The 14,903-nt window shown below is 39.3% G+C and overlaps 1 protein-coding gene across 4 annotated transcripts in view; it reads left to right on the top strand.

Annotated features, from left to right (window-relative positions):
• The window catches only part of grm3 (glutamate receptor, metabotropic 3), a 44,437-nt gene that overhangs the window by 21,795 nt on the left and 7,739 nt on the right, over positions 1–14,903 (top strand). For all 4 annotated transcript variants that reach the window (XM_028043221.1, XM_028043216.1, XM_028043202.1 and 1 more), the window contains 7 exons: positions 1,148–1,417; positions 1,810–2,410; positions 10,273–10,515; positions 10,611–10,800; positions 11,648–11,957; positions 12,075–12,268; positions 12,374–12,506. In XM_028043221.1, the coding sequence (XP_027899022.1) occupies positions 1,148–1,417; positions 1,810–2,410; positions 10,273–10,515; positions 10,611–10,800; positions 11,648–11,957; positions 12,075–12,268; positions 12,374–12,506 (1,941 nt within the window). The remainder of the gene's footprint in view (positions 1–1,147; positions 1,418–1,809; positions 2,411–10,272; positions 10,516–10,610; positions 10,801–11,647; positions 11,958–12,074; positions 12,269–12,373; positions 12,507–14,903) is intronic.

The following is a 14,903-nucleotide window of genomic DNA, read 5'->3' as shown; positions in this document are numbered from 1 at the left end:
GCTGTCACACTATTACCTATCTTGCCATGTATGCTGGCATATTTAAAAACTGTATTAGTATGTATAAACATGAGGAAATGAAGGTGATTTTATAGAACAGCAAGTCCTGTTGCCGCTTTTAAGTGTGTATTTCTCTTTTGAAATTCTCCCATCATTGGCGTGTTATCATGAGCCTGTACTGTATACGGGTGAAAAGGCTCATGACTCAGGGCAGCACAATTTGGTGGATGGGACAAGAAGGGGAAAAAGACTTATCCATCAAGAGGGATATTCATTATTTTATGAAATAATTAGTTTTCTTTTTGTATTTTATTTAGTCTACTACAAATCTGGATAAAAAAAAAATTTTTTTTATTCTGACTAGATCAATATATGATATTTTAGGCCATCTAAGAACAAAATTTCAGTACTTCATGCATGTCCCCAAAATATTAGATAGATTATTCTGAAAGTAGGTCAAGCCATCATTTTTATGTGCTGTTTCAAATGTACTGCATGACATGGTGAGTAAATCTTCATCAGCAGAGAGAGAATCTTCATTATGTAGTGTGAGATTAATATAAGTAATGTCATTACTAGGCCATTGTGGCAGTATTCGAGCAGAAGTTTTCTGTATGCTAGAGTGATGCTACATATGCTGAATATGCGCCAAAGGTGGTTGTGCGAATTCAATACTTCTCAGCTCAGTTTTTTGTGAATACATCACAGTAGATTTGTGTAAATGCCCTATGAACTTCATGAATAACCTAAGTGTTCATAGTTTATCTCCTATTTTAAAATACATCATACCTTTTTTAAATGATTTGATTCTAGTGTAGTATATTGGCCCTCAGTGGAAAACTCTTCACAGCTTTGCAACAGTGCATAAAAACATAAAATGCATTGAATTAACTGTTTCTTTAGGTTAACAGAACAAAACTTACTCAAAAGAAACTGGCTCAATTGTTGACACCTCACCAAAACATCTTTGATGTAAATGAATTTTATAAGAAAACTATTTCCCTCATGGGTTTGCATGACCATTTGTTAAAGAAAAAATCATGGATACAGAGAATGTCAAAATGAGCAATTGTTTTGGTAAATTTGTGTAGTACGTTAGAAAAGGTTTCCTGTGATTTATGCCTTATTTTACTGTCTATCCTTGCAGGTTGCCAATCTTCTCAGGCTCTTTCAGATCCCTCAGATAAGCTATGCTTCAACGAGTGCCAAGCTCAGCGATAAGACCCGATATGATTACTTTGCCCGCACTGTACCGCCTGACTTCTACCAGGCCAAAGCCATGGCAGAGATCCTCCGGTTCTTTAACTGGACATACGTGTCCACTGTGGCGTCAGAGGGAGATTACGGTGAAACTGGTATAGAGGCCTTCGAACAGGAAGCACGAATGAGGAACATCTGCATTGCCACTTCAGAGAAGGTAATGAAAGAAACAAAAATAGCTTAGAATCCGAATCTTAAATTGTCACTGCACCAAAAAGACTCACTAAGGTGCTAGATTTATAAGTTTCTCATATTTTTCCTTTATGGCTTATCTCCTGTTCTTCTGAATTAGGGTTAAAATTACTGTGTTATCAGTGCTGAGGCAGAAAATAAAAGCTTATCTCTAAGAATTCTTTCTGAGTGCTTTCACAGTCTCATTTTGTATGTCATTTACTACAGAGGTGAATAATAGTGTGAGACTGTTAAGCACATTTTCTTGCTTGTTTTTCTCCATTAAATGATGATGATCATGGATTGCAAATAGCATTAGAACGGAAGAAGCATTTTGTTTTTTGTTTTTTCACTCCATAATCCCCTGTTTTTCTCCAGGTGGGACGTTCGAATGCAAAGAAGTCTTACGAGGCTGTAATCCGTCAACTCCTCCAGAAGCCAAATGCCCACGTGGCCGTCCTTTTCCTGCGCAGTGATGATGCCAGAGAGCTGATTGCAGCTGCCGCCAGGCTTAACACCTCTTTCATTTTTGTGGCTAGTGATGGCTGGGGCGCACAGGAGAGCATTGTCAAGGGAAATGAAATAACTGCTGAAGGAGCTATCACACTTGAACTGGCAGCAAACCCTATACCAGATTTCAACCGCTACTTCCTGAGTCTGGACCCTGTCAGAAACCACAGGAATCCCTGGTTCAGGGACTTCTGGGAGCAGCGTTTCCAGTGCTCTTTGGGAGCTGGAGGCTTAGGCTTCGGGGGAACACCTCTTCCGCCGTGTGACAAAAACTTGTCGATGGACCAGAGGTATTTCGAGCCAGAGTCCAAGATCATGTTTGTGGTGAATGCAGTGTATGCCATGGCCCATGCCCTCCACAACATGCAGCGGAGCCTGTGCTTGAACACCACCAAGCTGTGTGACAGCATGAAGGCCCTGGATGGGCGCAGACTCTACAGGGATTACATTCTTAATGTCAGCTTCACAGGTAAGTGAGCAAGCGCATAGTGAAGAGAGTGTCGAGTTCCAGATAAGGTGCTGAGAGTGGATGAAGCGAAAAGAGAAGCAAATGTTGGAGAGGAAGGATACAAGATAAGAAGAAATAGACAGGAATGTGAATGTAGTGTCTGCTTAACGGTCTTCTAATGAACACATGGCTGTTGTCCATCTTCTATGCCACAGAACATGAAAAGTACTGAAACAAATCCTCTTAATTGCTATGTATTGTCAGAGCCAGCTTGCCATTGACACCTTTTACCCATGCGTAATTGATACGACACTACAAAGTTGCTTTGAGGAATGAGAGCTGCAGTTAATCCGTGAGCCATATTCTTCTCTCTTACACTAATGAGATTGTGTGTGTGTTATAATAGCTCCTATAGCATGCAGCTTGTCTGTCTGTCAGTCTCTGAAGAGTCGAGAGAGAGGAGACAGAGGATTGGCTTGACTGACAGATCACGCACAAAGGAAGTGTTATAAATAAACTGCTGCATCTCAGGGACTGACACAGGTTTAGAGGTGCTTATTCCCCCACCAACCGTGACCAGAAGCAGACTTCAAAACACCCTGGCAAACAACATTAACAGCGGCTTTGCCATGGGACATTGGGGAGAGTGAGCAGGAGGGATGGAAAGAGGACGAGGGAATGGCATCATCCATGAAGGTTGGGGAAGAGAGAGGGGCTTACAGATAAGACTGACAGGCAGACTAAAATGAGAAGAGAGAGTTTGGGGTAAGGTGAACAGAAGTGAGAGAAAAAGTAGTAAAGAGAGAAGCGAGGAGTGAACAAACAAGAGCTGCAGCAGAACCTGAGTGGGACATCATGCGTCAGCTGAAGAACACGGTTTTATTTGAAATGTTCCCATCATGAAAATGTGGGTAGATAAAAAAGACTGACACAAATAAAGCTGACCAAATCTCATAAAAATGAACAGTACTCTCCATTTTAGATAGTTGCTTACAATATTGATTGAAATACCTCACATTACCTCCAGTAAAGCACAAGATCCCTACCATTTCAGATCCCTACTCCATCCAGCAGCAGTGCAAGGTACTATTTATTCAAAGTAAATTGTACCGTTTGTTTTTGCTATGCTGTTGCCCTTAATTTTTCTGTTTTATAAGTTGCAAAATTTATATCATATAATTGATTTAAGAGTTGTCAAAGATTATATTATATAAAGATATATTTATTTAGTTTATTTAGCTGAACTACTTCCCTTCATACTTCAAAAAAAATAGTGTCACAGATAAAGCCCTCAAGTTCATGCCTAGTTCTTTTCACACTAGAAAAGAACCAGCCGCCAATGAAGTCATCCTCAAAAAACAACTAAAAACACATCCAAGAGTAACTATGGGTTTATAAGAAATAAGAAAATAACTTTTAATGTGTAACCTTGTTTAAAAAAAATCAAAACAATGTTTCACTTTGTCTCACCATTGAACAGTAGAAGAATATGTCATATACTTTATTTATGTGAAGGATGTTTATGGTATAGATCTGGAAGAAAATCAACAAGATCAAATGTGATTTTCCTCACTTTTCTCTGCTCTCTTTTCTATGTCTCTTTCTTCCATTACCTATCAAAAAGTCTATGAGATGGATGTACTCATTCAGAGAATCCATAGCTATAAGAGCTTGATTGTGATTCAGTTTAAGTGAGCACAATATGACAGCACTTATTTTCAATTGTTGGTTGGCCCTGAATGACTCATTCTCACTGCTCTGTAAAGCTGATACAGTGAGTGGAAAAGAAGGTGAGGAGTGTTGAAGTTTAGCTGCAGCATCACTATCCGCAGTGCTCTCAGTCAGAACTGGAGAACCGAAACTCCTCAGCGCACCATAGATCTAATGCACACACAGATTTTATATAGCATCAAAGTTTTATTCCACATGTGCTAAAGTAGTATCCTCTTTTAGTGGATTTCCTTTCACAGTACTGTGGACAATGTCTTCTTCTGTAATGAGGTTGTTTGTTGTGTTTCCCTGACACTTTATGTGACGCACTGATGCAGCATGTTGTTTGGTTAGGAGAGTGTTTTCAGTCACAGCTCTCTTCATCTAGTCTCATCGAGCTAGTTGCTATGGTAATAAAGCCGACTCTATTGCCAATTGTTGAGGTGATCTGGTAGATCACGGGAACCGCTCCGAAAGAACTAGCAGCAGACAGTGGGGCAGATTTGTGCATTTTGTGCATTTTTTATGAGTCCTTGTTACATGAGTCAACCACAAAAACACGGATAAACATGTGCCAAAAAGACACATAGACAGGAATCTGCAAAACAGTCAGCTATTTTTTTTTTTTTTTTTTTTTTTTACAGAGGCAACTTGAAATGCTTGCTTTTTTTCTGCCAGCATGAAATTGCAGACACCCCCAACCCACACACTTCTCAGAGCCATCATTCAACTCCCACCCACCTCCCCGATCTGCAGCAAACAGATCAGTATATACACACATGCATGCAGTCTCTGTTCAAATAGTGGTGATAGATGTGATATTCCCCCTTTTCTGCACTGTGTGCGTGAGCAGGGGTGCGCGTGTGTGTGTGTGTGTTTGTGTGATACGTCTGTGTTAGCAGAGGCGGTGTGCCTTCAGGGCCATATTGAGCACAGAGCTTACTGCAACGTTCAGATGCAAGTGAACAACCTTCACTCATTCCCTGCCTTGTTTTCACTTGACTCTGTCTCTTAACCTCCATCTTTTTGTCGCTATTTCTTTGGCTTTTTAGTCCTTCTTTTTCCTCTATCTCTCCATCTCCCTTCCTATTTTTCACCTAGAAAACATCCCACTTTTTCTACATTCAGAAACAGCTCAACCCACACAGACTTCACAAGGTTGCTCTCCTTCTTTCAGCTGTCTCTCCACACCGGTATGTTCCCTCACACTTTCCTTTTACTTGTCCTTCCATCCTTCTTTCACCCATTCTTTATTGATTCTTACCTCTGAAGAATTTCCTCCTTCCACCTGTATCTCTACTACCATGACAGTGGTTTGTGGTACTTCCACTGGTGTATTTCCTCTCTTTTACACCTGTATTCACCTGTCTCTCCTTCCTTGTCACTTTACTTCTTTTCTTACTCTTATCTTGTCTCTTGGCCCATTCTCCATCCCAGAACCTCCTGTTTTTGGCTCAAGGTTTCTTTCTTTTGTCCCATCTATCTCACCCATCTTTGTTTCACTCAGGCCTTAGGTCTCCTCTGCTTTCCTTCGTCCCTTTTTCAATCCAGACTTCCTTTTCTCCTTCCTATCTGTCCTCTGGCATTCCCTTGTGGCCTTCTGCAGTGTGACCCAGGCAATATTTCCATCCTCTGGGATTGAATCTGCTGGGAGAACAAAAAGCTAATGTGATCTCGCTTTTGTGTTCATTTGTGACATGCGAGTGCATCTTTGTGTATTTATGCACGAGTGCTGAGGGATGCGTCTGTGTCAGACATGCACTGTGAAATAAAACAGAAAATCATTTCTCGATGAGTCTCTGTAATTTTCTCTTCGTCCTTATAAAATGACTTATTTTTACTTATTCCTCTGTAGACCACTTGCCTTCTCTGTCTCCCTGCCTTTAACACCAACATATCCCCTTGGGCCTTGTGTTAGCCCTTCATGGCTGAGAACATAATTAATTTCTCACCTTCTGAATGAAAAGCCTGTCTTCTCCATGCTTCTAATTAAGCCAGAATAATAAGGTGTTTCTCAAGTTAGTAGAATTGCTAAAGTGTCTCACTTTAGAGATGTTTTCATGCAGAAGGTTTCCAAACTAACTGCATTTGCTACTTTTTGGAATTGCCCCATTTTGTTTTGTTCAATCTTTGGTCTTTATGGATTTTTTTAATATCCTTCCATTATCTAAGCCACAGGTGTCAAACTCCAGTCCTCAAGGGCCGGTGTCCTGCAGTTTTTAGATGTGCCACAGGTACAAAACACTGGAATGAAATGGCTTAATTTCCTCCTCCTTGTGTAGATCAGTTCTCCAGAGCCCTGCTAATGACCTAATTATTCTATTCAGGTGTGATGCAGCAGAGACACATCTAAAAGTTGCAGGACTGTGGCCCTTGAGGACTGGAGTTTGACACCCCTGATCTAAGCCCAGTTATCCTAGCACGGGTTGTCTATCTCTGGCAGTTAGCGGGTGATAAGTGGCGTACACCCTGGATTGTGGTAGGAAGCTGGAATTTTCTCTGGAAAGCTCCACGCTTAAAGATAAAAGTATGGGATTTGAACCCAGAACCTGCAAGGCAATGGCACAACCAACTGCTCCAGTGTGCAGTCCAGATTTTTAGATAGTTTTGCAAAATTATCACATTTTTCTTGTCAAAGCAATGACTTTAATGTTTTGTTTATTAATTTATGTCATGTAGAATTGATCTAGATTTTGTTTGCTTATGTGTTAGTCTCACTTTTTAGATTTTGTTGAGTGTTTTCTTTGTTGTGCTACCCTGCAGTACTTCGTCATTATAAGTGGTCAACATGCCTGATCCCTGCCTTATATATATATATATATACATATATATATATATATATATATATATGTTTGAGTTAACCTGATGCTCTTCTGAGCTTGTTTTACACTGTTTGTTCAGGGAACTGTGCAGATTAATAGTCTAAGCCAGATGTGTCCAACTCCAGTCCCCAAAGACTGGTGTCCTGCATATTTTACATATATCCATACTCCAGCAAAACTGTTACAAATAGTTGGATTTACCTTGACTTTTTAAGTATCTATAATGTTGCATTTGATTTCTTTCACCAGTATTGGACTCATACTGTCAGAACATAGTGTATTTTAACAAATTTGCAAGATATAATACATTTTCAAAATGTCATCTTTATATAAATGCAAATACCGGTGTACATTTTTCATAATTGGTACACTTGTTACATTGTCTTCTGATATTTTGAGAGACGTTTGTTGCATTTTCAGTCAGAAAACAATGTTTTGGTAAAATAATTTTAAAAATTCAAGTTCTAGTAGGGGTATGAGCCATTTTGGCTTAATTGTACGTGGCTAAATTAAAATCCAAAAATAAAAATTACAAAAAGCAATCTACTTCAAAAGTAACAAATGAATGTTCAACAATCTTATCAGTCAACTGCTTTCATTTTCTCTTTTTGGCACCTGCCCTATCCATTTTCAGACATGCAACGTAACACAGATCTGTCCCACTTAAATTTGGAATGGAAACCTTACAACATACTGGACAAACTTCACATAAACACACTCGGAGTCTGAGGCAGGACAACAGTCGAGCATGCTGGTTTACATTAACCTTTACTATATCACTTACACAATGCAATTCAAACTATCAGATTTTTCCCACCCAGTTCCTCGTCTTCCATATTCTTGGAAAAATCTGTTTTGTAGTTTGACACTTAAAAAGTCATTGCAGACCACCAGTTGCCTAAAAGTCGACTAGTTGGTGGAACCCCTAGTTGTTAGTGGGTGTGTATGTATATATTTGAGACAACTATTATATCTTTAAAGGGATGGTGTGTATTTTCCAGGCATATTGCCATTTTGTAGCATAATCAAGTATCTATATTACCTTCAGTTGTTATAAAAATGCAGTATATATTAAGCATAATTTAAAAGACGTTTGACTTCATAATGTGACACTTTGGGCTTCTGTCTCTTTAAGAAGCTCATGCTCTTTCTGACACTCAACACGTCATCACAACAATGTTTCTCATTATGCCATTTACAATCATTCTTAGCAGTGTTAGACTGAGAAGTAGTTCATATGACAAGCTCAGCACCAGGTATTTGATAATTGCTGTTTTTGATGAGAGAATAACATTATAACAGGGTGTATAGCTTAAAAAAGTTGATTTTACCCCTTTAAAATTTATATCATAGAAAATGTGGAACATATAATAAAAGTTAATTTAATGTATCTATGCAATCTTCTGACCTGCAATGTAGGTTTCTGTTCACTATGGCATCTGAGTTGAGATTCAAAGAGAAAACAGCTACCATCAGTCTCCAGTACATGTCTCTCCACTCTGAGGAGTCGTAGAGAATTTCACTGGCTCAAACTTGCACTCGCAGACACTTTCGTGATAAGACATTCTGTGAACTCAGCATATCCACCTCCATGCAGTCAATAAGAAGTCGGGGGTCCTAACAATCTATTTACTCGCCGAACTTGATTTTTAGGTAATTCAAGGACAACGCTGAAAGGGACCATCAGAGGCATCTGTAATCTTTTAGGCTGCTTTACATGTAATTACTGACATACAGCTCATTTGGCTTCAGTACACATCCAAGGTCCTGGCAACATATTTTTGATAATTGGCTGGCGGGAAAGTTTGTTTGTGTGTTTCACTGGCAAATAGCCTGGTTTACCTATTACTCTGTGTTATTTTGAAGACTTTATTATAAGCCAGCTGCTGGGATAATGATTGATATCTCTTCTTCATCTTTTGATATTATCGCCACATTCTTATTGCAATAATTTAGCTGTCAGCTAACCATTTAGCCCCAAAATTTAAATAAGACTTGACGCTTTGAATTTCCTGTGACAGAGGGGAGGCAGGAGGAAGATAAAGGGTTTTGCTGTCTCTGTGATTTATGGATTTCATAAACGCTAACCCCCTCTGCTGCCATCTGACATGCCATTCTTCCCTGAACACACTGAGCTTGCACAACAATTGGATGGCTTTTGCTGCTGTCAGTGCCACCCATTTGTACATGCTTGTGTACACGCATGCACGCGCAAGCTAACAGCAGGGTCAAAACTTTGGTTCTGTCAGCACAGCCTCCCACTGAGCTCAGAGCAATACCTTAGCTATCACACTGGAAGTACAACCTAATAGGGTCCTCACTTGCATTTGTGTGCACATCCTCACAGAAAATCTGACGGCTTATTTGCAATCTGTTAAGATTTATTCTACTGATCTCGTTCTGTATGTATAAAAATTGAATTTGACCTGCAAATTCTTCTGTCAACCCAAGCATGGAATGATACTAGGAAGGCGTTGCCATGTTATCAGTGCATCTATCTACTGAGGAGCTGAGAGTCTTGTTGTATGTTGAGAAATCAAAAACCTGGCATATCTTGCACTATCCCCAGTCGCATCATCATTTGACAGGTTGCACTGTATAACACATCTATGTGTCAGCAACATAGATTTGATTGCTCCGCTATAGGGACAGATGTGGCATTGTGGGAGAGACACACTTTGTCTGAGTCAAAAGGACGAAGTGTCAGCACTATCAGGTCGGATACTGCCAACAATGCGTCAGGTTACTGTTTTCCCAGTCCAAAGTCATTTTCTCCTTTTTTTATGGCTTCAGCATCATGCCAATTTTACAATCTCCTTTCTTCCCACATCCTCGGGGTAGATGGTAATCCTTTCATAACAACATGTATACAAACCAATTTGGCAGTTTCAGCAGTGTGCCTCCCTCGCAGAGGAGACACACAGGCTAATTCCATCAATGAGTGGGTACTTATTACATTGCCCAGGGTCTTTATTCCTGTGCCTTTATGACTATATGGTTTTATAGACAGAGGCTTAACGATGCCTTTGGTGATACACATGATCAGATAAGATATTAGGCCAGCGAATTTATCCCTATGGTACCTTGGAGAGGGATATGAAGCCAGTGACATGCGTATCATCAAGCATCACTGGCACTTGCGGCCTCTTTGCTAATATCTGAAACTGTCTGGTTCTCAACAATAAAAACATAATTTGAATGGTCTTCGTTTTTTTCCGAACTCATAGGTCAAGGTAGCTATTGTTTATTATCTAGTGTCCACAGCTGCTTTTAAAATGATTAGGTACAGCAAGCATTAATATGTTGTTTGTTTGTGATTCCTTATCTTTTATCTCCTCTTCCCCACCACAGCCCCTTTCTCCCCTCCAGGCAGTGAGACGGTAGTGAAGTTTGATTCCCAGGGGGACGGCATTGGCAGGTACAACATCTTTAGCTACCAGCGTTCTGGCGAGCGTTACAGTTACGTGCCAGTAGGTGAGTGGGCAGAGAGTCTAAGTCTGAACAACGATCTGATTCGTTGGCCCAAAGAGGTGCTCCCAACCTCACAGTGCAGCGACCCCTGTGAACGAAACGAAATGAAGAAAATGCAGGCAGGTAGGAGAGGGAATTCTAACTTTTTTTTGTCAAAGTGAAGCTGCATTGACATTATAGGCATGTTCCCACACATTTCTCATATTATTGTTCCCCAGGTGAGTACTGCTGCTGGATCTGTACGGCGTGTGAGCCTCATGAATACCTGGCTGATGAGTTCACCTGCTCACCTTGCGCTCCTGGCCAGTGGCCAACTGATGACCTCACATCCTGTTACGATCTTCCTGAGGACTACATTATGTGGGAAGATGCTTGGGCCATTGGTCCTATTACCATTGCATGTGTTGGGTAAGTGAAAAACATTTTTTTATTTTTTTAAATAAAAGATTTTAAAAAATTAAGAAATATATGCAAATCTGCCAACAGATAGATATACATTTTGTAAATGCAAATTTAAACAGAAGTCAAACCAAGTAATTGCAAATCAGTTTCTGAAATATTTCTCAGACAAGTCTGGAGGGTGTTTCTTTTTATAAACCCGGTTTAAAATATGATTATATATTTTTAAAACTTAAACATAGTAATAGTAACTGGATTTTGATGTTTAATTAACATAAAGATGAGTTTTTTCCCTTTTTTATAAATTTAACTCAATATTTTATTTAATATTTATTTAAGTTCTATGTGAAGACATAAAATACAGTAAATATTATGACACGTGCTCACTACTTCACAGAGTGGCAGAAGAAAACAATTAATGATATAAGTAGTTCTGCCACAAGTTATATGTATATGTCATGATCAACAGCATGACTCACATGTTGTTGATCATGCTGTTGAGGTGTTGCTAGGAAGATGGATAGAAGGGAAAAACATATTTTTGCAATGATTTATCACTTTTTGTCCACTTTATAATTATGCACAGCTTTGTTTTGGTCCATCACGTTAAATTTAAATAAAATATATCAAAGTTTTAACATAACACAGTGGGACAAATAATACTTTTTAAGGCAATATACATACTTTTTGCTTTCATTAAACCAATAGACAATGAGCATTCTTCCTCTAATTGCCAACAACAGAATATTTTTGTCTTTATTATTTCTAACATTTCTAGTCAAGCAACACATACGCAACATAAGCTCTACTGTATGTTCACACCATTGATTGTCTGATTCATGCTTCCCCTCTGCAGCTTTGTGTGCACTGGCTTGGTGGTTTGGGTGTTCGTCAGACATAACAACACACCATTGGTGAAAGCATCAGGCAGAGAGCTCTGCTACATTCTCCTCTCTGGAGTCTTTATGTCCTATGCCATGACTTTCCTCTTTTTGGCCAAACCCTCTCCGGCCATATGTGCTCTGCGGCGCCTCGGCCTGGGCACGTCGTTTGCTGTGTGCTATTCTGCACTGCTGACCAAAACCAACAGAATCGCCAGAATTTTCAATGGCGTGAAAGATGGAGCGGGCGCAGTGAGGCCGCGCTTCATTAGCCCATTCTCTCAAGTGAGTGAATGATGCATTCTGTCCATCAATCTGCATCAGCCAGAAGAATGGAGAGAGTAACTGAGACACAGAGAAACTCAATGACCTCAATTCTCCTTTCTTTCCTCTCTTTGTCAGGTATTTATCTGCCTGAGTCTGATCTCTGTCCAGCTAGTCATGGTCTCTGTGTGGCTGCTGCTGGAGGTTCCTGGGACTCGCCGCTTTACGTTACCAGAACGACGACAGACTGTCATCCTCAAGTGTAATGTGCGAGACTCCAGCATGCTGCTGTCACTGGGATACGATGTGCTCCTGGTCATCTTGTGTACTGTGTAAGTTGTGTTGGAGTCTAAAAAAGTGACCAACTGCTAAATTGATTGCCAATCCTTTCATTCAGTGTTTCAGACATTAGATATTGGGTTTGTGTTTTTTTCTAGGTATGCCTTCAAGACCAGGAAGTGCCCTGAGAACTTCAATGAGGCCAAGTTTATTGGATTCACCATGTATACGACTTGTATAATTTGGCTGGCTTTTCTTCCCATCTTCTATGTCACATCCAGTGACTACAGGGTATTTTCTGACACACGGAGAGGCATGCTAAAGTGCTGAAAATTATTATTCAAAACAAAACAGCTAATGCCTGAATCCAGAGTTAGGCACCTGCAGTTTTTGAAGCAAAAGAAAAAAGTTTTCAATCCTAACAGAATAATTTATCACACTTTTTGGCAACCTCATTTTCAATTATTTATATTTTTCCATTTAACAAAATAAAGCTTTCCCAGACCAATATTGGTATTGAACTCTTAAAGATTTATTCAAAAATGTAAAAGATTATATTGCTTCCAAGGGCATATTCACACAGGTTATTATTACAGCTAAATGTTGGATACCTGACTTTGTGCATTGTACCAGGGCAAAACTCATCCTAAAATACCTTCACCAAGCAGTGTTTCTCTGCACTGATGCAGTTTTTTCACTTTTAAGTGAGGTATTATGAATGTATCTAGAGGAAAGCCTACCCATGTCTATTTATTTATATCTATGTACATAACAGCTAGAGCAAATTACCAGATATTTTCCAAGACCATAACTGTTTGCATTATGCACATCTTGTCATGAAGCGGTGCGGTGTTGGTGGTGAGGCAGACGCAGCGGACCCAGGTATGATGAATTATGATGATTTAATGAAAATAACTTAGTCCAAACAACGAGCAGGAGTAACACACACTGACCACGAAGAGACTAAACATTGACGAGGACCCGACGACGAACAAGGAACACAGGTGGAGTTAAATACATGGGAGGGTAATCACAGAACGAGACACACCTGGGAAAAATCAAGGGGAGGACAGGACAACGAAGAGACTCAAGGACACAAAAAACTCTAAATGAACACAGAAAACACAGATCCTGACACATCTGCTGAAAGCTGGAGGTAATTTTGGTACGGAAATAGAGAAAAAGGGGAGAAAGGGAAAAACGGACCTGCTGCACTGCTGGATTTTCAAAAAGCATTATTAAGAATGTCACAAAAGTTACAATTTATTATCCATACTTGTAAAGTATACCCAGTATTTTTGCCCATTTTTTTGTAATCAAATAAATTGTTTAAATTCTTTTTTTTTAAATCAGAGATGTTTCTTTTTGTTCCCACTTAACTACAAGTTAGTGCAGTATGCTTACTTTGACATGCAGTAAATTTAGAATCATACATTTTTGAGAACCAAATAAATTAAAGTGATGCACTTATAACCTCTTTTTAAATCTGTCTGCAAAGTCACTTTTGATGTAGAAACACCATTCTGACATGATTTCTTTAGTCATGTGTTATTCTTTAGGGTTTTGAGAAGCACCTCATCAAGTCACAAATAGGAGTTCTCTATTATTTTTAATAAAAACAAAAGTAAATTTCATCTATGATCACTTGTGCACCTTCTGTCTTTATGCACAGAAAGAGGGTAACTGTAAAGTGTTTCAAAAATAGATGCAATAGGTTGATTCTCTGTATTTATTAGTACCAGTTTCCTCAATCCACAGAGAACCAGCTAACAGTGACAGCAAAACAGCTGCAAAAAAATTTAAGAAATTAGACTGCACAAGTTTCCCCACACATATAAGAAGGATTAATTATCGAAGTCAATTTGCAACAAAAAATGGGGGGAAAAAAAGTCAAAATTCTTAATGTTGAAATCCTTTGTAGTATAACCTCAAAATAATACTGAGGCGATCTGACTTTAAAAATCTGTAAATTCTGCAATGGACTGACGACCTGTCCAGGATTTACCCCTCCTCTCGGCTGTTGACTGCAGGAGATACACACCACCCCCCTCATGACCCTGCAAGGACAAGCGTGTTAGATAACGGAAGGATGAATCTGTAAATAAAGATAGTTTTAAAGCTAAGAATTAATATTAAAAAATCCCTACTTTGTAGCTATGCCTTATTGCAGCTCCTTCTCACTCAGCATGATTGACAGAAACAGTCAGGTAACACAGGACATTAACAGGTGCAGTGGCAACTTTAATTTGTAGCTAATCCCATCCGCAGATGTCCCAATTCTGCTGTTCTGAGGTGACAAACAGGCTCTGCTAAACTTCTGACACATGTCCAGACTTACCATCAAAGGCGAATGAATGTTCTTCTGAACAGCAAAAATCCTGAGTGTACATCTACACACCTTAAGTAGACGTGTTCACAAACACAGTCTGTTTCAAGGGGCATGACAGAAGTGGTGCTGTCTGAGCTGCCCATTTGATCCCTGAATAAAAGTACCATTTATTTATTTTTATTTATTTATTTATTTATTTTTTGCTGTCTGTCTCTTTAAATTTGTCTTTTTCAGAAAAAAGAAATATTTCTAAGAAATCTTTCTTAAAGATTAGGCTAGTGCAGACATAATGTCCTCCCACACTCATAAATATTTACATAAACAGAGAAGATGTTGAATTGTTGATTACTGACGAATGT

This window comes from Xiphophorus couchianus, chromosome 2 (genome assembly GCF_001444195.1).
Source record: "Xiphophorus couchianus chromosome 2, X_couchianus-1.0, whole genome shotgun sequence".
NCBI lineage: Eukaryota > Metazoa > Chordata > Actinopteri > Cyprinodontiformes > Poeciliidae > Xiphophorus > Xiphophorus couchianus.
Note: the sequence above shows the minus strand (reverse complement) of the source record. Positions and strands in the feature narration are given on the sequence as shown.